Source organism: Plectropomus leopardus, chromosome 15, assembly GCF_026936395.1.
Source record: "Plectropomus leopardus strain MGB_pleo_1.0 chromosome 15, ASM2693639v1, whole genome shotgun sequence".
Lineage (NCBI taxonomy): Eukaryota > Metazoa > Chordata > Actinopteri > Perciformes > Serranidae > Plectropomus > Plectropomus leopardus.
In genome coordinates, this window is record NC_142190.1 from 33,588,998 (window position 1) to 33,614,006 (window position 25,009).

A 25,009-nucleotide genomic window follows, 5' to 3' on the forward strand; every position below is an offset into this window, starting at 1 on the left:
CAAGGAATGAACAGATTTTATGAGACAATACATATTTCATTTTTCCACACACAGATATTGGCAGAAGTTATTCAGTTCAATCAACACATCATCATCATAAATAAATTAAAGAGTACATTCTTCAAACATACATCAAGTTGTGCAGAGTTTGTGCAATACTGTATTCATGTCTGTACTGTCAGTGTTTTGTCATGGAACAGACCCTGCATCAGCACTGCGGTCAAACACTGTGCATGCCGCTCCACCTCAGTGCCAAACAAAGGGTGCATGAACCTTTATTTTTACTCCCATCAATTATTCACATGTCCACTCACATTTGATTTAAAACTGCACATACGGAACTCCTGAATCTCTTGAAAAAGCTGAATCTCATTCAGCTTTTTCCATGATTGCTATAAGAAAGCCATAAATACAGCATCAAAATGTTTGTAGCAGTTAGTGTATGTACAGAAACACAGGGCAGATGTGAAGCACGGAGATAACTCCATGACATGGACACAGTTTGGAAAATACCAGCCCTTCAGATGATCTCCAGCAGGCAGTCCTGCAGTGTGAACGCCAACACACACACACCCTCTGAGGGTTCCTAAAAACAGATCTGCATCATTTGAATGAGAGTATCAGCTGAATGTGTGTACCTCCATACTGTATGCTGCTGTTGTCTCTCATGCATGACCTCTACAATCTGTTCCATAAGGTTGGAAGCAATGTGGCTTTAGCACAGTGTTTGGAGCTTATCATATGCAGTCAGCGCGAATCAGTCCTCATGATGAGAATGTATCATCGTTCCAGCTGAATTCTGAGAGAGCTGCAGTCAAAGTTCAGTTTGAAACCTGAGCAAATTCACTTGATTTCTTTCAAAAACATGGGAGGAAAATTAATTATTATTTAATAATTAAAAAAAGACCAACCTGAATTAAAAAAGGGGGGGATGATCTGGGAAAAAGTGCTTAAAAATATAATAATTCAGTAGCATTAATATGTATGTATGATAATTCGTTTTTTCTTAGCTTTTTCCTTTTTTCCCTAGACATTTTTCCTCTAGCTTTTTAAAAATAGTTTTCTAAATTTACTTATTTCTTGCAATGTGTTGTACATTTCTTGTTAAGTGGCTCATTGCCTTTTCCCCTGTGTTTTCAAAAGAAATCACCAAGATTTTATTATTTGTGAAAAGCGTCTGACAGCATCAGAAGAAAGGCAATGTTGCTCCAGGTTTTAAAGGGTTAAGAACGTGGATTTGAGTACAGCAGCTGAAACCAATGTGAGGAGCAAAGTTTCCTTCAGGTGTGTGTGTCTGTGACCAGCATGTGTGTCCACATCAACTGCACATCAAGTTTGCATCAGCAGGTTTGGAGATTTATTTAATGTCATAGCAGCAACTCGTAATGTAAAGTAACAACGACATACATACTTGTAAGACCATCAATGAGGGAAACAAAGTTTGCACAATATTTTTTTCTTCAGTTACGCTTTACGCTGCTATTTAATTTCAACTGTTACCGTTATAACATAGTGGAAAAAATCCCCCCAGTGTTTGATAAAAGTGATGGGAAGCAAACAGTTAAAACGCACATGGTGCTGTGGGCTAAATATCTGCCATGAGCAATGAGTTAGAACATTTACAGCCACACCAAAATACTCAAGCTTCTATTTCAATGATAAAAATATGTATTGCAATGACACTGTTGGTATTCATGTTTGTTTTCTCTTCTGATCCACTTTTTCATCAAACTGCACGACATGGCACTTGTGTAAAAACAAAAAGTGAGTGACAAGTGAAAAAAAAACATTCACACCATAATATAGCTTTTCTGTTGTGGTTTAGCTCATGTGAAGGCTGCAGTGACACAGACAGAGACAGCACACTGTCATCACAATCCTCAAGTCAGTCAGCTCAAACATGGCTGCATTACAAAAAAGATACTTTTGGTCTTTTAGAGAAAGGAAGACTGTTAAGAAGTCACTTTTTAACAGGTGCAGTTTGATAGGACTTTTAATGTGAGCACAATGTTCCTGACATAAACCCTTTGAAGGCTAAGAGAACTGAGTTTTTGAAAAAAAAAAAAAAAAAACGGGTAAAAAAGTCAATGAGTAACTTGTCAAGAAATTTCAAGAAATCAGTAAAATGTAACAAGAAAATTACCTTAAAATTTCTTTCAAATAAATAAATGAATAAATTAATACATTAATGAAAAATAAATTAAAATGAATGAAAATAAAATAGAATAAATAAAATGTTCAATAAATATAATTAAATAAATGTGTGTGTGTGTGGGGGCATTATGTAACATAGAAAGCAAAATTTTAGAATTATATCACAGGAAAAAAATATACATTAAAGAATTTTTTTTAAAGTTTTCTTTTTTTTCTTTACTTGTTGCTTATTTTCAGGTAATTTTCTCGTAACATTTGCTTAACAAATTTTTGGACCAGTCTTGTTAAGTTGCTCATTGCCTTCTTATCCCCATGTTTTTGAAAGAAACCAAACCAATATTGCCCGGGTTTCAAAGGTCAAGGAAACTTTCAGTTGTATTTGTATATGTCAAAATAATTGGTATACATGACAAACAAACAGTGCCTGGTCATGTCTGTGATCACGGCACACTGGACTTCACTTTAGTCACCAATAGATTCATTATCCACATGAGCATGTACTCAGCTGCCCAGGCTTGGTGAGTTTTTATTTTTTGTAGGCCTAATCTCTAAATGTAGCACACCTCTCACAGACACACAGACTACTCAATCAGCTATTAGTACACATTGTCACTGGGGCTGCGGGACTCCTGAATCTGATATGAATGAATATAGGCATATAAAAATACAACAAGCATACTTACAGTATGTCCTGCTGCTCCTCCCTGGTAAAAGGTGTTTCATACAACTACATACTGGTGTACTTATATACACTATGATATTTAATAGTGGCCCCTAATTTGCATATTTTTCATTTAAATGTAATAAACATTAATATATCTGAGTGATGATTGTTTTTATTTGTGGATTAATACAAATGTTTTAGTTTAACCCATTTCAGTTCAGAATATTGTTTTATTAGAGCACAGGATTTATTGGTATACATACAAAGATAGGTATATACAATTCATGACTGGAATCATGACACTGTTACATTTAACTTGCCTTTGATGGAAAGATCCCAATCAGTTTGAAGTTCAAATTATAGACACAGGGTGCAGAGAGGCTCAGCTCTCACTGAACTGCTTCAGGGTTTTACAATTTTGGGGCACCACAAAGTGAGTGATGATTGAACATTTCACAGCTGAAATCAATACATTCTGTGGAAAAGAAATTGCAGTAATACAGTACAAACATCAGAGGGGCTGTTTGGCTTCTTCATTCATGTTACAGATCAACGAGTCATCACTTCTCTGGTCTAACCCCCAAAACCTCTCTCTCCTTTCATGCTTGTGGTTAGAACACAGCCCAACAGTCTCACACCTACCTCAGGATTTTCAGAAGTGGCCCTCCAAACTCACATTTAATTATTGCAGTTCCAATACTGCTGAACTTATATCAAGAACATAAAAATAAAGGCAAGTTTAACAGGTGCACTAATAGACTTTGTCATGCAATGTTCTGATTTTTGTCATGTATACAAAGCATTGTGTCACATAGGCTTAGTATTACTTTGAGCATTGCCACTTTGAACACACCTTGGATTAGAATTTGATGGAAGCTCTTTTCTTGACATGGATCATTGTGGATAGTGGACAAACAATAACAATAATCATAATAATAATCAAAAAAAGGGAAAATAAACTGTTGAAGTGTGTATTCATTGACACCAATGAAGTCAGGTGGGTAACACCGGCATTCCATTATATTAACATGATTCAAAGCTAGCCATGTGATGGGATTAAATGCCATTATGATTAGTATACAGATGTGTCAAGTGTGTAAAGGTGCACGACTGGCTGGAGTAAGCTTATGTGGATGTGACAAATCACAGTTCACATTTGCAATTATTTCTTGTTTCCTTTTCCCCTTTTCTCTCTTTAACAAAGAGAAGAAATAAAAAAGTATATTGCTTCAAAAAACGTTTTTTTTTCTTTTTTGATATTGTGAAACATTTCATTCACCACTTCTCGGGTTCGTCTAGCTAGACAGAGCATTACATTATCAGTCAAAGATACATACAGAAAGATGCTGTGAATCCAAGAGATTAAACGATCAACGATGGGACGTGACGGTGACTAATTCCTGGGACCACTTGTTGGAGTCTGTCTGTCTGAGCCAACCTCCTATCTACCAGCAGGTGGCACAATGCAAGCACTGATGTATTGCCTGGGTGAAGGGGAGGGGCTGAGAGATAAGTCTGTCACAGTAACAATAGCCCATGGCCTCAGTGTGTTCCAGCTCTGTGACTGAGGATCTGCAAACCTAGCTGCACATGCTCTCCATCCATCCCTCCCACCCACTGCCTCCTACGCCTTCAGTCAGTGAGTAATGTTAAAACACAAAGGTGCTCCTCATTTGCTCTTTCCAGAGGTGCTGGAGCCCCCTGCCCCTCCCTCCATTTTGTCGGCAAGCTCTGACGTGTCTAACTTCTCAGAGCCATCCCCTTTCTCTGACCTCTCCTTCTCTGACCTCTCCTCTCCTTCAGCCAGCTCCGACCTCTCTGACCTGGCATCTGCGTCGCCCTCCGACTTCTCCTTCCTCTCCGAGTGATCTGGGTCCATGGACGAGGTGACTGGCTTGTCCCACTTGGCCATGGCCTCATGCTCAGCTATACAGGTGGTGATGTTTGAAGTCCAGGCCTTCAGGTCCTCCTACAGAGACCAGCAAATGACACGTGTCTTACACAGGGAGTCTCTTTCTCATGGAGGTAATAGCTTTCGCTTTTTCAGATTGGCTTTTGTGATTTACACCGTTTTATTGGTTTTATTGTTACTCATCAACATTTTAAGCTCACAATCTACAATCTCAGCTGACAAGAAAATTACTTAAGAATTAGTCATAAAAAAGTAGAAAAGAATGGGCAAAAATATCATATCATATATATATATATATATATATATTTACTAATTTGGGGTAAAATTAAGAGGAAATCAAGGTAATGTGTTCAGGTTTTAAAGGGTTAAAGAAGCAGATTTATCAGTACAGTATACATCAGTGTAGAGTGCTGGGTAAACAGAAGTAGAAAATGTTTCCAGCACACAGAAAGCAACCATCGAATTGAGCATTGTACTTTTCCCTTATTACATCGGCTGTTTTTGTTTTTGGCTGTTCGCTCAGTGTCAGCCCACCGGGAGGATTTTCTGACCAAGGGGTTGGGAACCATTGATGACCTCCAAAGGGTCACCAGATAAATCTGAGAGTTGGTGAGATGTTTAACAGGGCAGGAAGGAAAAACAAAGTTCTGCTACACAAATCTTTTTTTTTTATTTTTGGATTTTTTATAACGTTGCTTTTTTTGAGAAATATTGGACAATTTGACCTCATTTTATATTAAAATGAAACCACTTATCTGCAACAGTGAGGGACTTGTTTATAGATCTTTGCATCATTTACTCAATAAACTCAAAATGTAACGTCCCACACACCTATTTCTTTAGTTATTCACAAATTCAAAATATAATGCGTAGCACATATACTCAGTTCCACAATTTACCAGCTGAAACGTCTTTAGATATAATTATTGACATAAATGTGTAGTAATCAAAATTTGCATTCTCCCTTCCTTTCCACTGTTTGATAACATGATCACTTATATAATTAATTGTGACACCTAGGCATTTTATTATGAGGTGGAACTCATGTTTAAATGAGGAACACGTTTGGAGCCCAGATAAAGAATAAGGCTCTTTTACTTGATTTCATTAAGTTCTCTTTAATCCTTTGGTTGAGACATGGCGAGATTCTGCACGGTGGATGATATTGTGATAAGTTTGTGTAGACTAAGAAGGATTATAAAATGCATGGAGCTGTATAGAAAGAAAAATGTGCCCAACACTATGGAGGTAGCATCATTTGTCAATGATCAGCTGGAGGAGCAGGAAAACTGGACACAGATCTCAAGTACATATCACTGGGAGTACTCACAGGCCAGGCAACAGGAAGTGACTGATGGGGCTGTTTTTCATGCAGTAAAATTAATTGATTTAAACATGCAAGGCTACTGTTTAAACTTATGACTGACTCTGTCAAAATTAGCAGAGGAAGCATGTCAGTTGCTATTTGCAAGCCCTAGCGGCTTCTCTAAGCTCCTCCCCTGCTGATTTTGTGAGAAATGTTCATAAGTTCCAAATATATTTAACACTCTGCTAGTGCTATGTTAGTATGTGAGTGCTCTGATAGATAAATGATTTCCTGGATTTGGAAACAGTAGCCTCATGTTCTTATTTAGTCTCTCTGTGGCCTCCCCAGTTTTAACAGCCCCTTCAGCTGTTTAACTTTTATGTATCTACAGAAAAATAGCAAAAACGACAAAGATTATTAGCCAAGATACTGTACATGTGACTCTGGCATCGTGTTTGTTTCAGGACCATGGACAGTGCTGTTTACTGTAAAGGGGCTGGTGGGGGCCTTAAGGAGATGTAGTGCTGTCTGTAGTACTGAAACTGAGTTTTGGACAGATCGACAAAAGCCACATTTACACTGCCTGTTTAAGGCGGGAATATCACGCTGCTCTACAGCCTCCTCTGTGGAAAGGGAGAGACAGAGTGGTCTCGCCTCTGAGCGAAGACAGGAGGTAGTAACAAGGAAGCCACAAAGACATGTCCATGGGTGCGGAGGTGTGATGTTTTGATTACGTATTATGTTGGTGACCAAACCACAGAAGATTTATAAAGCAAAACTACATAAATTATTTTATACAGTCTGTTTGGAACTTGATGCAGAACACAAAAGTGCCAAAGACTTCAGTTCCTCTAATGGCCACTTGAGGCTGGCTCCAAGAGCAAGTCAATCCCTGTAGATCTCCTTCTTTAAATGTCCAACTTTACAGCAGAAATTAACATGTTTCAGTCTCTATAGACTATCCATGACTGCACTCCCAGACATCAGAAGAACTCTATTGTGAAGTATGCAGACGACACCACCATCATTTGCCATATTACAAACAACGATGAGAGTTCATACCAGGAGGAAATCAACAATCTTGCAGAGTGGTGCACAGAGAACAGCTTACTGCTCAACGTCAGTAAAACCAAGGAGCTGATTGTTGATTTTAGAAAGAAGGAGGCAAAGACACACACCCCTGTCTACATCAGTGGAGCTCAGGTGGAGCAGGTGAACAGCTGTAGGTTCCTTGGAATTACTATCACTGAGAACCTATCTTGGTCACCACACATCAGGTTAAAAAAGCACAGAAAAGGCTTTACTTAATACAGAAACTTTGGAAGTCTAAATTCCAGAGCAAGATCCTGGTTAAATTCTCCAGAGGAGCAATAGAAAGCATAATGACTGTAAACATTACAAACTGGCACGGTTCCTGCATGGCCCAGGACCGGAAGACTACAGCGGGTGATTAAAGCTGCCCAGAACATCACTGGTTCCCATCTACAGAGCATCAGTGACCTCAGTGAAGTGAGGTGTCTGCACAGAGCCCAAAGGATACTGAAAGACAGCAGCCACCCCAGCCACAGTCTGTTCACCCTGCTGACATCTGGAAAAAGGTATCTGCTGCAGAACTAACAGATTACAGAGCAGCTTCTTTCCCCAGGCTGTCAGACTCCTCAACTCATCCTTTGACGACAAAAGATGTAGCAGGATTTAGGATCAAATCTAAATTCATTTCTTCTTAAACCAAATTTAGGAAAAATTACAAAATAAATCTACCTTGTACCTTGTACCTATAGCTGATGTAAACATACATGAGAACTGTATGGGAGGTGACTTACCCATGCTATATCAATGCTAATGCTATATTAGACTCTGAGGACCATCCACTCCTGCATGAGTTTAAGTTTTTGCCCTCTGGATGTCGTTTCAGAGCACCTGTTTTAATGCTATGCTCAGTAGGAAAGTGCTGTATTTCTTACACTTTGCACTCTTGGACATCTATAACCTTCTTGGTATGGTATTGATAACCATTTCCTTTTTCTAGCTCTGTTGAATCACTGTTTTCATGTGTTGTTGATCATGTCTTATGTTTTTACGTGAACGCTGGCTGTTCCCTTAGGACAGGGGTCAGCAACCTTTTTTATCATAAGAGCTATATTTGGCCTAATTTTTTTTTAATCTGTCTGGAGTCTCAAAAACATATTTTTTTGCCTTATAATAAAGGTACCACAGCCTCTAAGTCTAAATTAGCCTATCAACATTCCTAATAGTTCTAAATGAGCATTCAATAATATGCTTAACCACAAAATAGCTCCTCTGCAGGGGGCTTTATATGATTATCTGGTGCTTTAACGTTGCAGAGTTGGCGGTGACAGCAAACAATTCTGTCAACTCACTATTAAATTCTTTTTTAAATTAGTTTTAATTGCAAGACAAAATACAAAATACTAACAAAATACAGCGAGGTAGACAAGAGTTGTGAATACAAAGGTGACTACAGGTCAGACAAGAGCGCAGAAAAAGTGAATACAGGACAGTCAACAAAGTTTAGGGTAGTTTATGGTGGTTAGAGTGTGTGTGTGTGTGTGTGTGTGTGTTTGTGCGTGCGTGTGTGTTAATGATAATAAAGTTAAGGGGGGGGGGGGTTCCCCACCTGTCAGGACACTATCGGAGGACTCATTATTAAATTCTCTATTTTGCTCTGAGACTTTTCTTTTTTGGATTTGGAATCAGCAGCTAGCCTCACAAGGAGACTCCAAACTAGCCACTGTTACTGAGGTTCACCAAAATTTAGGAAAAAGCCATGGACTTGTGAGTGAGTCACGGATGTTAAAACATTTCAGTGTATAGTGTGTAGGCTAAACATTTTTACAAGTAGAAAATGTAACAATCACCTAAGGCTTAAAAAAAGGATGAATAATAATTAAAAAGTATTTAAAAAAAAACCGGTTTGTACTTTTGTCAAAGCCACATGGAGCCACTGGCTCCAGAGCCACAGCTTGTGTACCTTGGCCACAATGGGACTGGAAAGTTGGATGATGCAGCTTTAAAATGCTGGGGCTTTGACTGTTTTTGTTATGATGAATGTAATTCTTTCATAAGTCTCTTGAAAACCCAAGCTCATGAGGAGCACAGATTCTATATCAGGATTACATTGAGAACATTTCCTGAATAATCAGTGAATAAGAAAATAAATATTCACCTGCAGATTACTTTTTATCTTCAAATACTGACATCATACTGTGTATTCTGTTCAAATCTTGTGATATTTTAGTAAAAAAGAAAGGGAATTAAAAATAGACAGACCCAAGCAATGTCGGACATTTATTTGCATATCAAAAAATGAGAAGATTGAACAAAATGTTTTGAAAAAAGTAAATGTCAATCCATTTAGCTGCACTTAGTACATTCTAAATCTATCTCAGAATCTATCTCTGCTGGACTGTGTGGGTAATACTCTCCTCGAATTACAAGTATTCCTTCACCCACTTACATAAACATAGTTGGCCAATCAGGACATGCCTACAGAATACTTGTGGAGCCCACGGTATATTTTTTCTTTTTATCAACTATCTCCACCGCTGGATTTGCTGCTTCAAATCATCATAAGGCAAGTTTACATGGAGCCTACTAATCTGATGAGAAAAGGTTTAAAAGCCCAAACAGATTAAACATGATCCATATAAACACCTCAATAATCTTAAACAGTCCCAGACCCATTCAAATTTCAATCAGCTGCAGAGGGGGATGACCCATCAAAAGAAGATTTGTATCATGTTAACGATGAAACAGATTAATCTCTGTCTGCATTCTTTCAGGGCATGCTCCGTCCTCACGTTAGGGGACATGACAATGTACGTTTCTCCACACAAATGGCGACTTTCAAGCAGAAATGGACTACAGCGGAGAGTTTGTATCATGCTGTTGCTTGATTAAGAGCATTAAAACAACAGCAAATACTGCTCTGAACAGACAATGAATACACATTTTAGCCATTAGACTTCAGCTAGACAAGATGGACCCATAACCATAGTAACTGACTCACTGCTGCCAGGTGTGTGAGAGGAGGGAGGGATGGTGCTGTGCTGCTGGAATAGCTGTTATTAGCTGTGGCATGAGAGCGTGTGAAAAGTCAGTTGTGTGTGTCTCACGGTCAGTGCAAGAGTTTGCAGCGCTGTCAAGTTACTATATTCATCATTTTTGTGCATGTCACACAGCTGCTCCATTAACATGCATCTGCTCTTATCGCACAAGATCATATTAGAGGACATTCTATGTACACATCTCTCTGCCGGGACTTCCCACTGGTGATGCCTGTCTACAGCAGCCCATTTTGGATTCCCACACCCTGCCGTCACATTTAGCCACGACTCCAGCCCCCTTAAAAGGACTGAGATGATCTACAGGAGCCACCTTGTCATGGAAGGGCTGTTCTGAATCAATTTCAGGAAGTGAGAGAGAGAGTTGTTGTGTTGTGCTAATTCTAGTCTCATTTGTGTTCTGATAAACAGTTAATTCATCAAATTAAGTGCCAGATTACTGTTTTCCAAGCCACTTTAGTTGCAGTTTGGTTGCAATGGTAAAGGATTATGTCCAACTATTGACCACTCTCTGTTTGAGAGAGAATTTTAACCATTTAACAAGAAGTATCACGGCTTACCAGTCACCAGTTATTGATATTTGTGACCTGATGCCGAATCGTCCGAATCTGTATTTGCATCAAAAAATCAATTGCCTCCCCCACCCCTGGTTAATAATGACAGATTCTTTGAAAATGAATAAGGCATTTCAGGAATTTTAATGTATATAATGTTTCTTTAATCATTTGATTATAATCCTACCCATCCCAACTTCTGTAGTTTTTTGATGGATTGGATATCCCCACACCAAACTGGACAAAATGTAGCTGAGGAGATGGGAAACCAATCACTATCGAAGAATTGCATGCTGCTATGGTGTCTTTACAAAAATGGAAAGAGCCCAGGACCTTCTGGTTATCCATTCAGTTTTGGCATAGCTCCCCCTCTTTACTGAACATGTTCAACAAATGATTTAATTCCAGTTGCTTTACACAAGCCTTGTCTAGGTCCCTTTGAAAAAAGGCAAAGACCCCTTAGCCAATTGTTTTGCTTCATGCTGACCTTAAATTATTGTCATAACTGGTGGTTTTACACCTGGAACAAACCCAAATCACCCCAGAAATCGAATGCAGCAAATCCTTTTTGACATATTAAATTGAATACAATACAAAGACAAGATATTTAATGTTCAGTCTGATGAACCTCTTTGAAAATATACACTCATTTTAAGTTTGATGCCTGCTACACCCTCAAAAAAAGTCAGAGCAGACAGCGGCATATTGACTACTGAGTTACATTCGCTTTTCTTTTATCAACACTGCTCATTTGGAAAGTTCTTAAAGTGAAATTCTTTTCCATTCTTACTTCAGTTTCTCAATAGTGCTCTGTTGTTGTATTTTGCACATAAAAATGCACCATACATTTCAGTGGGAGACAGGACTGGACTGCAGGTAGGTCAGTTTAGTACCCAGCTGCACTCTTTTACTATGAAGCTGTGCTGTTGGAACATGTACAGAATGTGTCTCACTCTCTCGCTGGAATAAGCAGGGACATCCCTGAAAAAGATGTCATCTGAGTGGAAGTATATGTTGCTCCAAAACATGTACGCACCTTTCTTCATTCATGGTGCCTTCATAGATGTGCAAATTACCCATGATGCCATGGATAGTAACACCCCCATACCATGCTGGCTTTGAACTTAGAGCTGCTAACAATCTTGATGGTCCTTTTCCTCTTTAGCCCAGAGGACACGACGTCCATGATTTACAAAAACAGTTTGAAATGTGCACTCGTCAGACCACAGCACACTTTTCCACTTTGTCGGCTGTGTTTCTGGATGTTGTTATCTGGCTTTCACTTTACATGATAGAGTCTGAACTTGCTCTTTAGATGCAGCGACACACTGTGATTCCCAACAATGGTTTGCCAAATTGTTCCTGGGCCCATACTGTAATAATATTTAATATTGCTTGTCAATTACCTGCAGAGATTTCACCAGTTTTTCTGAATCTTTTGATGATACACTAGATTGCTGATGGTGAAATCCCTGAATTACTTGCAATTATGCTTTAGGGAAGGTTCTTCTTAAACTGTTGGACTATTTGCCGATGCGTTTTTTCACAAAGTGGTGAAACTTGCCCCAGCCTTGTTTGTGTACGACTGAGCACTCTGAGGATGCCCTTTTCTTTATGAAACAATTACCTGCTTTTAACCTTTTTTCTTTAAGGATGTTCCAAACAAGTGGCTTTTGTTGCCCATGCTAATTTTTTGGAGCTTGTTGCAGGCATCAAACTCATGCATGAGTGTAGGTTTATAAAAAAAACCTGTGTGTCTTTGTCTTTGTACTGTATTAAATTAAATACAAGTCAGAAACAATCTACAAATAATTGCATTGTGTTAATGTACACTTTACATAGCATTTCAACTTTTTAGGATTTAGGTTTGTATTATTTTCCAACTTCAGATGTCTGTTTAATGTTATCTACATTCCCATTACCTTGAACTACTGTGAAGCTTTGATATCCTCAGATGCAGACAGAGCTTTTGACAGATTAGAATTGAACTACACTTTGACTTAAAGAAGACTTTTATTTCATCAGTTGCTTCATTTAATGAATTAAACACTATTTTCTATTTTTTTGAGGCTAGACAGGATTGCCCTTTGAGTCCCTTAAAATATGCAACTGCCGCTGAACCCGTGTCAGAAGCTTTATAATCTAACATCCATGTTACTGCACAGAAATGATGTAGAATGAAAGTCTCTCTGTATGCAGATGACCCGCTTCTGTATAAGTCCAACATGCCACTTTCTGTTCCAGAAGCCTTCGCCACTCTTTAATCCTTTTGTTAGAAACTGAATTTTACAAAAACACTGTCAAACACGTATAGTGGGTAGTAAGGGATGATTGAAAGTATGATCACTTCTGGATGAGTCAATACCGTGATTTATAGTAAAGTCCTAGATAGTAAACCTTTAATTAAAGTTTAATATTTTCCATCAATATTGCTGTTGTAAACTATCCCCCCGCATAGCTTTACATATCTCAGCATTTAGGTCTCTGCAAGCATGCAGACCTTCATCAAGTCTATCATTACTTTCCTTTTGTCCTGTTCCCCAAAAGATGGTAGTCTTTACTGAATTTATCTCTGGCTGCAGAGTTCACTGAAAATGAATATCCCTCTCCTGTCTTTGTCAATGCATACACATAGACGTCAGGAAAGTAGAATGTCCTAATGTCTGCTTCTCTTAAACATGAGTAAAATATAGATGTTCTTACCTCATCTTTTGCATGGAATGCAAAGTTGTTTCCATCGTTCATTCTGTTGCAAAGAAAATCAACACAGATTGTTAGTTTCTAGTCCACTTATATGCCTTTTATATGTCTGATGAATAATAATAATATTGCTCTTGTTTAATAAAATGACCATTTCTGTCATTAAAATTAGCCACAATAGAAAAACTCTTACTGAAGAATAAAGACATTTTTCTTCTTCTTGTATCCCATTGAAGGATCAAATGTGCAGGTACTGAGGTCTACAGGAGGCTCCTCATTGTATGTTGTGGTGTGGTTCCTGGCATCCTTGTAGAAGGTCAACTGTCCCTCTTTCAGCACACAGTATACGTTCACCCAGGACTTACTGAAAAATTCAAATGACACATTCAGAAGAGCTTAACAAATTAAGGCGAAAAGGCTATTAGTACGATGCCTAGCCAATGTGTTTACCTGACAATAATCGAGGGTAAACTTCCTAGAATTCAATAAGAATCAATCTGTCCCACTCCCACTGAGCATCCTGGTCACCTACTTTCAGCAACAACTTGTCCAGCAGGCCGTGGTTCTCTTGTGAGAAGTGTATACGGCTTTACAGCACTATATCACACACCAGCCTTCAGCTAAAAAGAAGCCAGTAAGCTCCTATGTATCTGTTGCATTTAATGCATTTTTGTTTAAAAGCTTGTGTACAATAAACAAAATGTAAAAAAAAAAGTCATTTAGCTCATGTCGGTGCTGTTTGATACAATGGCTGAGGCTAGGAGATCGAAGAGGACAGTGACGGAGGAAGCTACAAAGAGAAAGAGACTGACTGACCGAGCAAGAAGCTGGACTACAGGCTTTACCATGTTGTTGAGAGCTTTGTGAAATGGTAGCTGCAAGTCCGTCAATGAGATGGCTGTGTTGCTGTTGGACAGGTGAGTAATTGTTCATTTGCAAGCTTCACGTCTAATCTGTTGCACTTTATTATTGTTGGCTCTGTTATCAGAGTTTTTATCATAAATCCATTGAGCCCATCTGGACAGAGGTTTAGCAGCGTGTTACAGCCTGATGTTAGCAGCAGAACGTTTCTGTCCCCTGACGAGTTAGCTGCACATGCTACTTGTCAGAGTTTAGTGCAGCAGCTCTGCAGACTTTGACTGTTGCACGACAAGAAAAGTCAGCTAATTTAAGTGTACCTGTCAGTTGACATGGTTCTATTCTGGCTCTGCATCCCACAGCTTATCAACAAATGCACATTGTCTATGAGGGGGAGGCGTAACAGCGCTGTGTGTGTTTCAGAACAGTGTTGTCACACTGAGACCTTTGGTGGGCGCCAAAGCACACGGAACTGGATTGCCACATAATGTTACTTTCAATGAGGAGTATCACGTTTGTAATTTTTTTCTTTTCGCCCCCTGGTGTCTGACTGCAGTATAGGGCATAAAGTCTGCCCCTCCATGTTAGTGAATTGACATAAGTCAAACTAAAAACTCAAAGTACACACCAATTAAATTTTTTCCAAAGATTGTTTCTGTTACTGAAGTTAGTTCTCATCACCCCGATGTTTGTTCAGGTGTTTGTTTTTATGTTCTTATGATGTGTTTTTCATTTCTACAAAAAGGGTATTTTCCACCATGATTGACAGCTGTGTGTGCAAACCCGTGCGCTCACATTCAATGGGGCTGCTCACGATTGGTCGGACAGGTGTTTTGGCAGGAACTATCCCGCTTCGGATATCACTACTGCGCAGAATTTGGCTCCAAATGACTTTACCAGCGCAAGATGGCAACGCCTGGATCTCTGATTTTTTAGCCCCACTTAAGCATAGTGGGGGTAAGTGGGGCCGTGTCGTCCATCTTTATATTTAGTCTTTGGGGCCAGTAGACATCCAGAACATGACAGGCCTGCACCTAGTTAAGGTTCCTAAGCCATGATTGGGCAATTACTATTAGGATATGGTGTTTAGCACATGAAGAATTGTAAGTTATGTCTGTTGTATGATTTTTATCAGTGGTAGTTGTACCTATTTGGGCTTCTCTGCTGAGCTTCAAGGTCAGAGGTGGTGGCCTTTTTGCGGTAGAGGAAACCTTCGTTTTGGGCAGTGTGTGAAGGCGGCTGAGGTGTTGTTGGGGCACCAGTAGCTGGAGCTGAACGAGAGCGTCTTGTCTCCTCAGGTTCTTTCGGACGGGGCCTCCTTCTTGGTTTGGGGCGGTCTCTGGCACGAGGACGTCCGTCAAAACGAGTCACGGGTGCTGAGAGGCTGCTTGGAGGGCGATAAGGCTCTCCTCGTGCCTGAGAGTAGGAAAAAGCAGAGAATGTGACACCAGGACACACGAAAAGAAATGAACACACACAACATTTTTGTTATAAGCTTTAAACTAACTCACATGTGCTGCCTCTCTCTCCTGGACCTGTTCCACAATCTCAGCCATGGTCTGTTGTCTCTTGTCCCTGCAGTGACAGCAGACATGAAAAAAAAAATCATCACGTGTCCTTAAAAATCATTAGGATCATGCTGGACAGGGCTTACAGGGCAATCTGAAAAAGAAAAATTTTATAAAGATAACTTGACTTTCACTGACACCAGCATGACTCATTCACATACCCTGAGCGTTTGTCAGAGCCCTCCTTAACAGAGCCCTCCAGGTCACTGGAGTCCTGTCTCTGCAGCCTCTGCTTGCTGCTACCCTCCTGCTCACTGGACGACTGCCTCTCCAGGCGCCTTCGATAGCGCTCCTGACGCACAATCAGCGGCAGCTCGTTCAGCCTGGCCTGGATCTCCTGTTCGCTGGAGGTCTGTCTACCCAGCTTGTACTCCCTCTCTCGCCTCAGATGGTCCATCTGAGGATCAGAGCGGCTGCCACGAGGATCCCTCTGGAGACGCCCGTGGAGAAGCTCCAGTCCTGACTCTGGCCCCACCATGTCTGCCATTGGGATGTCCCCAAACTGTTCCCGCTGCACTCTGCTAGCTTCTAGGAGGGGGTTGACAGCCTTGTGGATGTGGTTGATCCTGGGCTGCATGAAATCAGCTTTCAGGTGCTGCCATGCATATGCCATTTTAGGGTCCATGATGCCACCACTCTGCGCCAGGTAACCAGAACTGCCCAGACTTCCACTGCTGTAGTGATTTTGTGCCAGAAAGCCTGAGCTTCCCAATCCCCCACTGCTTGGATAATTCTGTGCTAGGTATCCAGAACTCACCATACTAGGCTGCTGCGCCAAATACCCAGAACTCCCCATATTAGGCTGCTGTGCCAGATATCCTGTACTCCCCATATTAGGCGGCTGTGCCAGATATCCTGTACTACCCATATTAGGCTGCTGTGCCAGATATCCTGTACTCCCCATATTAGGCTGCTGTGCCAGATATCCTGTACTCCCTAAATTAGGCTGATGTCCCAAGTATCCAGAACTTCCTGTATTTTGTGGTTGGGCCAAATATCCAGAACTACCGAAGTTCTGTTGAGGGAGAAAGCCAGGGCTTCCCATTCCTCCACTACTTGGCTGCTGAGCTAGGTTACCTGAACTTCCTAGCCTGCCACTACCTTGATGGTTTTGCGTACCACCCCCACATCCAGAGGTCAGTCCGAAGTACCCAGAGCTCTCTGCACTGCCAGCAGTTTGATTGTTTATCCCAAGGTAGGTGGAGGTGTCTGCTCCACCACTCTGGGAGGTCAGCGCTGAGAAACCAGAGTCACTTCCACCAACGGCTGCCTGGTGGTTCATCCCGAGGTATGACGAGCTCACCAACTTCCCACTGGATTGCTGTTCCACTGCGTGGTAGCCTGATCCATTTATAACTGGATTGTAGCCAGCTAAGGTTGAGGACAATCTTTGGGTTGCAGGGGTGGCACCCAGATCCAGACTGGTCTGTAAGGGTTTGGGTTCTATATGTGCCTGTACCGTCTGCCTCAAGAAAGATGAGGTAGCACTGGTTGAGGGGACACTGGGAGTCAGACATGATAATGGGAACATCCTTCGGCTGGACAGTGGGGTTGTCTTTTTCTCCTCCTCCTTTTTCTTCTCAGCCTGGAGAGAGAGTTGGCAAATAACTAACAGCACTACATCAGCCCAATTAAAACCAGAAATCAAAAGCAAGATGGTCTAGTAAAATAAAGGTACAACAATTCATCTAGAATGATTTGCTCATTTCAAACAGTCTTTTATTGGCTACTAAACAATGTAGCATGAGAGGCGGGGGGCGGGGGGGGTGAATAAAAGTACATCACATGCAGTAAACGTCATGAGACAAATTTAAGCTCATATCAGTGCAAACTCATGGCATGCGCCCATGCCTGCTAAGCAAACACAACATCCCAAGGTCACATTTTTAACCGTAGCAGCATTAAATTGTGACTCCACCAAACTGATTAAACATTTATCTACAGTCAAGCTTACTGCGGAAAGCTGGCGGAGAGAGCTGAAGCGTTCTTTCCAGGTTACAGCAGCCTTGCGGAAGGCCTCGTGACGAAGGATGAGTTGCTCAACCTCATCTGTTTGGGCTTGGGCCTGTCCTCCCTCTGGCTCCCTGGAGGTGATGAGCGGCTCCTTGGCCTTCAGCCAGGCTTCTGCCTTTACCGTCTCCTGGGCAAACTGTAACTTTTCCTGCTCTGGAGGTGACAGCAGACCAACAACACAGTTACCAACACTTCAGTAAGAATTATACTTGTTAATAATTTACTTAGTTCAGAGTGAGTGTGTCATGTTTGTACAAACAAGAAGAACACTAAGATTCATACATGATCCATAACAAAAGGACAAAGTGGAAAATACATTTAAAGTTTAAACACGGTGTTGTGTTGAGAGCTATTCTACTGAGTTACTCACTGCACAGTAACTTCTCCTGGTGTTTGTCCCATTTGTCAACAAGATCCTTCTGCTTAGCCAGAAGACTGTCCAGCTTCTCTTTTATCTGTGGTGACGAACAAATTGTAACCATTATCAAAGCAACATACTAATCAAGAAATTCTCTGGGTTTTGTGTATCCTTTCGTGCCATTTTTACAGTCATTTAAATGTGTTGTCCTGTTGATGCCTGACCTCCTCTGATGCAGGGTTGCCTGCTGCTATTAGGATCTTGCCCAGATCTGCACACTGCTGTATGGTCTTGCTGCGTCCATCTATTTTGGCTTTCAGCTCCTGATGTTGCTTCATCATCACCTCTAGAGCTGTCAAATCTCTGAGGAGTAATACATCAGAATATTCAGGTTAAATTAAACACTAAATACTGTCAAGGAATCAATCTACCTGTAGTGTAAAATGTTAGCTGCATGCTAGTTTATGTATTGAATTGCAGTTTGAGTCCTAACACGATGAATGATGATGAATAATGATGAATAATAATGAATAATGAATGTGGTGATCCCTGACTTTTCCTGTAGCACCAGCAGCAGAACCAGTTCACACCATTCTCATACAATTACTGCGTCCACTGTTTTTCCTCGTCCACTGCAACCCAAGCCCCCAGAGGAGGTTTTAGGCTTCTCAAAGTGCCATTTCAGGGAGCACCTGAGTGAGGACTGCACTTGGGTTCACACATGAAGTCTTTTTTATTGAAAAATGTTTCTATGGCTTTTTATGAAGGACATATTGATACTTTAAAAACCCCAATAAAAACAGTGATATAGCCTGTTTAAAAATCGTATGATATGATAGTTTTCCACATTTGAAAGTAATAAAACTGGGACATTACAGTGTTGTGTGTTGGACCCACAGCAGTTGAGTAGCAGTTGAGCAGCAGCTTCTGCTGCTGTATGGCAACACCACTCAGACAAACCACATGCAGAATTGCAGAATACCATGATACTAGAACCAGTAGTAATAATAAGGGAAATTTGTTATTTACATTTATGATTATAAGACATTTGATGGCGTTGCCTTTTGTAGCATAGCAAAAAACCCGGTTGAAATATAATGCCAATGTCCGTTCTGCAAGGTGTCTTTGGCTGATCGCCCAAGTTAAAGGCAGCTGCCACATTTTGCAAATAATTTAACTTCTCAAGCACCTGACTGCAAACCTGATACTACGTTGTAAAATCTTCACCAGCAAGGACGACAATCAAACATGCATAAACACCAAACATAATGTACGCCCATACACCACGTAGCTTTCACCACAATATATATAATGTCAGTGTCTGATGACGATGATGATGATGATATCTGCTCTGAGTTAACTTCTGCTAGATATGTTGACTCCTAGTAGTATTAATAATAATAATGAAACAAAACTACAAAAACCACAAAACTCCCTATATCGATCTGTCTCTGGGCACTATGATGGCCTACTGCCAGAGAATAACTGGTTAAGGATTTTAGCATTCAATTAAGAATTTAGGCCATTTATGAAGACAAAATGCCAAACATTTACTGGTTTCAGGCTCACAAATGTTAGCAAGGTGAATTTTTACTTTTACATGTGCTACTCATCATAGTGTTGCCAGATTGTCTGCTTTGTACTATCTGCAAAACGTACAACACCTTCCATCCTTCAAGCCCTAATATTTGCTTTTTGCTGTTATGTGCTGAAAACATTATTCAACATCGTTGTGTTTCAAACTGTTGATTAAACAAAACAAGGCATTTGAAGCCATCACCTTGGACTGAGCATTTTTCACTTTTTGACATTGTATAAAATAAATAATCAATTAAAAAAAAAAAGCACTAGACCAAGCAGTGACTGAAGAGGGGGTGCAGGTAATGATTTATATTATTGTTTAATCTGTCAGATCTTATCTTAATTAACCCTTTGAAACCTGGATTGGCATCGCTTTTCTTGTGCAGTGTTCAAATATTAAACCTTTGAAACTTTAGCAAACTGGTTTGATTTCTTTCTTTCTTGGACTGAAATGTCTCTCAAATTCCCAAAAAGTTTTAAAAAGGTGACCTTAATCTTATTATTATTATTATTATTATTATTATTATTATTATTATTATTATTAAATTAGTATGAATTATTACTTTTTTCATGCAATTTCCTACGTTTTATGTATTTATTTTTCTGGTTGTTTTTTTTTTCTAAATTCAATTTATTTTCTTTACTAATTACTTGTGAGGATTTGGGTAATTTCTCGTTGAGTTACTTATTGCCTTCTTTCTATGTTTTTGAAAGAAATCAAGCCAATTAACTGAGATATCACAGAGTAAATGGTCTGTAAAATGGCACAAAATATCTACCAGTCCTTAAGTCCAAGGTGATATCTTGAAATGTCTTGTTCTGTTACACCACACATCAGCCGCAAACACAAACATTTTTAGTTCCCAGTCACAGAGGACAAAGTCAAGCAGAAGAGAGAGAATTTCTGTCATTTTTCTTGAAAATGATGAACCACTTATCAAAGTTGCTTTTTTATCTCTGTTGGTCGACTTATCAGTTAATCATCTAAACATTTCAGCCCTAAATCTTTTCTCACTCCCACAGTGTGGGTGTATGTGTATGTGCATATGTGTGTGTGTGTGTGTGTGTGTGTGTGTGTTCCTACATATGTGTGTGTGTCTCTGCATATATGTGTGTGTGTCCTTGCCAATGTGTGTGTATGTCCCAGCCTATGTGTGTGTCCCTGCCTATGTTTGTGTCCCTGCATATATGTGTCCCTGTCCATGTGTGTGTGTCCCTGCATATGTGTGTGTGTCCCTGCCTATGTGTGTGTGTGTGTCTGCAAGTGTTTGTATTGCCTGCCTGTGTATGTGTGTGTTCCTGCATATGTTGATTCATCGACAGCTGCTAAAAGATTTCCAGCCAAGAGGGTGTGCTGTGGCTTTATAGCACTGAAGAACTGGCTGGTAAAATAATAAATACTGGCAGTGATTATAGTGTAAAATGTACAGCCCTTAGTTACATCATATAAACATGTAATAACATGTCATAATAATTTAGGTCAAGGTGGCTCAGCAGCCTAATTTGACACTATTGAGTAATGACACCCTATCTACAGGGACTGCACACAACCACAGACTCTGACTTCACTGAACACTGAAACTCTGAAACTGGACCACATGCTGTATACATGTCAACACAGAATGAAGGTGCCGGCAGATGTCTCACCTGGGTTCATCCCATCCTATCTGGCCCATGATGCCTTCCATCCACATCAGGTTTTCACGCACCACAGAGAAGAACTGCACCTTGTCTGTTACTGAAGTGACCTGGACGCGACTGGCCTCACAGGAGCTCAGCAGCGCCTTCCAGGCCTCCATTATTTCCTGTTCTTTGACCATGATGGCCTCAGCCTTCTCCCCAGCATAGATTGTCCTCAGCTGGGCAGCGTTCTCCTGCAGCTGTCTCACCTGCACCCACACAGGAGGAAGGAAGTGACTGCAGTTAGTGTGGTTGTGTTTGTAGATAATAAGTGGAAATGATTCAATGAAGGTTTATGACTGTTGGTAGAACAAAACAAACTAGAATTGTCGCCACATGGTTGTATGTCTCTGTGCACCAGGTCAGGTTACACTTGCAGTTACCATCCATGTCTGTAAAACATAGATGCTCCCCACACATCTTCCCCCAGCAGCACAGATCTCTACAACAGGGGCGCCCAGTAGCTCAACTGGTAGAGCGGACACCCCATGTACAAAAATTGTGTCCTCAGTGCAGTGACCGCAGGTTCAATTCCAGCCCATAGCCCTTTGCTTCATGTCATTCCCTCTCTTTCTCCCTTCCATGCAAAATCTGTCCTGTCTAATAAAGGGGACCCCCCCCAAAAAAATAATCAAAAACAAACAAAACAAAAACAAACAAAAAAAAAATGATTTACACAATCAGCGCAATTTCAAGATGGGTACTCAAAATTAGTGTCAGTAATTCAATATCTGACCAAATGTCTCCCCTTCTGTTCCTGAGATATGACTCTGAGTAATGACAAGAGAAGTGTTTTTGCAGAATGTTACGATGTCACAGTGAAGCTGACCTTTGACCTTTTGGATAGAAAATATGAGAACTTTAGCACTATATCCTTTTCGGCATTGTGTGAAATTTTGTCATAATTAACACAAAAATTCTTGAGTTTTGGCCAAAAACATGTTTTTAGAGATCACAATGAAATCTGATCTTTGACCATCAATCACCAAATTCTAGTCAGTACAGTCTTTAGTCCAAGTGGACAAGTGCCAAATTTTAAGGAAACTCCCTTTAAGACCTTCTTGAGATATTACATTCAATAGAATGAGACAAATTTGAGGTCACATTGACCTTGACCTTTGACCACCAAAATCTAATCCTTGAGTCCAAGTGAACGTTTGTGCTAAAACAAAACAAAATCCTTCATAGTGTTTTTGAGATATCGCATTTACGAAAATGGGACAGATGGCATAATAAAACCGAATGGAATCTTCATAGTAGTTAGTGATTTTAATCAACTCATCCTTCAACTCCTAAGATATAGCAGGATCAAGGATGAATCTAATTTCATTTTTAAACGTTGTTTAAAAAAATGACTAATAAAATCTACCTTCGACCTTCTAAAACTAAAGCTCATATGTACATAAACAGCCTGCAGGCTGGATTAGTCCATGGATGTGACCAGCCATACAGAAAAAGAAAATACAAGTCTGGTGAAATGTGTACGCCCTCATCCTGGTGCTCATGAGCAGCACACTGTGTGACTGATGACTGAATCAGATGACTTGCCTGTGCAACCAGCAGCTGAAGGGCATGTTCAAAAGAGTGCATCAGTCTCTGCAGGGTGGCTGGATTGGTGATGTTGGCTTGGCACGCCCTCACCTCTGGCAGCTGCTTCGTCTTCCCTGCAATCTGAGCCAAGACCTATAACACAGGACAGCAACGTTATCACGAGCACTTTAAAAATAGAAGCCGCATGTCATGGCCAGACTGTCTACCTCTGAAATGAGCAACACACCTCAATCACAAACTGATATGTGTGTTGTTGACTGTACCTCTTTGCAGTCGGTGAAGAACTTGTGCAGCTGGTTCGATGCTGCCAGCATCTGTCTGCGAGTCTCCATCAGCTCCAGGAGGTCTGCCCATGACTCGTTCAGTCCGTCCTTCCACTCAGCGATGGTGGCTGCGTCTGAGTGGCCGCAGTCGATCATTTCGTTGACCATTTTGTTCACCTGCTCCATGCGCTGCTGGCCAATGCTGTTTGTCTCTGAGGAAAATTTGGTGAATCTCTCCTGAAGAACCTGCAACACACAGAGAGCACACAACGCTGCAGACACCAGACACGAGAACTTGAAATAACCAACTTCGATACAATGCACTAAATCATGCAATCAAGCCAACCTGTGTGAGGCTCATATGAACTATTTTTTGAGACACTGGGTGCTTTCCATTCTGCTGAGCATGCCTCCTCCCATCCTCACTCTTCTGTCATTTAACCCAGAGATCAGCCAAGCTCCACTATCAACAGGCATTGTTTAACCCCATATATGTATCTCAGTGGAGACAAGGATCCACGTGTGTAGGTATAAAAACATGATTTTCATGAGGCACAGGGATGACGAGGGGGTCTAACAATCACCAGCTACTACTGTTTAATTTTTTTTTCATAGTTTATCATCTTCTTTTTTCCTGTAAATAATATTGTAAAATAGTATATATTTGGTTTTGGGTCTGTGGGTATATACATATATTTTTAGTTAATTAAAGTATAGGTTAAAATTAATAAGTTTGTTAATTAAGGCTGGTTAATTAAAATCCAATAACTTATAGAGTAGGGGTGGGATATATTAAGTTTGTACTTCTTCTCACTCCTTTTCCAATATGTAAATCAAGTCATCATGTGTTTGACCATGACTTTTGCTTTATGTTTTTCATTCTCTGTAAATGTTACTTTCTTTGTCTATGTGTATCTACTTGTTTGTATAATCATTTTTATTTTTTTAACATGTTCAACATAATTGAAATCAAATCAAATAATCAAGTGTGTTTTATGTGAAATGGATTTAATATAATCTGCTGTTTTGATCGAGCTGAGCCTCGAGCCTCTCACTAATAAACTGTAGATTTGATTCATTTGATTTGATGCATTTGTAGCTGTGTGTGTTTATTGCTCTTTAGTGTCTACTCTGTTCTTTCAGTAAAAAAAATAAATAAGAATTTCAATTGTGTATTGGTTTTATTCATATCAGCTACATTCTATGACAACAAAACAGATATGAAGCTCAGCATCTTTCCATGTTTCATTTGTTCTTTTGATACTCTGATTTTCCCAACTTTTGATTTTATGCTCAGATCAAAATAGGAAATGAAAAAACCAGGCCACGGGCTGAACTTGATTTTCATATTTAATTTGTCTGACTGATTGTGACCCAGAAGTTGCTCCTGTGAGCTCTGCTACCCCACAGTTCCTCTCTTTCTCACATCTGGTTTATGAGACTGCTTTTGCTGTGGGGAGATTCTAGGTAAATACATTGATATTTCAGAGCATTGTAACCATAAAAACAATGATCTGGCATGATGAGAATATCTTACTGTTTTCGTTTATTGCTTTCACACTTAGCCTCTAATTTAGTGTAAATGCCCTCTAGTATGCATTTCAGTTATGTGTAGTAGAAAGTGGTGTGTTCCCATGGTCATATCCACACAAGCAATGCTACAAAAAAGCTAAAATGATGACCACATGTTTTAAAGATTATGTTGATTATGATTATGTTGTATTTGTTTCAATAATTAAATGAACTAGAATTACCACCTTAC

At 40.1% G+C, this 25,009-nt stretch overlaps 1 protein-coding gene across 1 annotated transcript in view; it reads right to left on the minus strand.

Moving 5' to 3' along the window:
• sptbn4a (spectrin, beta, non-erythrocytic 4a) overlaps positions 1 to 25,009 on the minus strand; it is a 52,082-nt gene continuing 27,073 nt past the window's right edge. The window contains exons 8-19 of the mRNA XM_042498655.2: positions 23,248 to 23,493; positions 22,982 to 23,116; positions 21,401 to 21,642; positions 18,397 to 18,535; positions 18,185 to 18,269; positions 17,756 to 17,967; positions 15,963 to 17,386; positions 15,745 to 15,808; positions 15,381 to 15,649; positions 13,569 to 13,739; positions 13,379 to 13,421; positions 1 to 4,787 (exon numbers count right to left, since the gene is read on the minus strand). Coding sequence (XP_042354589.2) covers positions 4,488 to 4,787; positions 13,379 to 13,421; positions 13,569 to 13,739; positions 15,381 to 15,649; positions 15,745 to 15,808; positions 15,963 to 17,386; positions 17,756 to 17,967; positions 18,185 to 18,269; positions 18,397 to 18,535; positions 21,401 to 21,642; positions 22,982 to 23,116; positions 23,248 to 23,493 — 3,330 coding nt within the window. The 3' untranslated portion in view covers positions 1 to 4,487. The remainder of the gene's footprint in view (positions 4,788 to 13,378; positions 13,422 to 13,568; positions 13,740 to 15,380; positions 15,650 to 15,744; positions 15,809 to 15,962; positions 17,387 to 17,755; positions 17,968 to 18,184; positions 18,270 to 18,396; positions 18,536 to 21,400; positions 21,643 to 22,981; positions 23,117 to 23,247; positions 23,494 to 25,009) is intronic.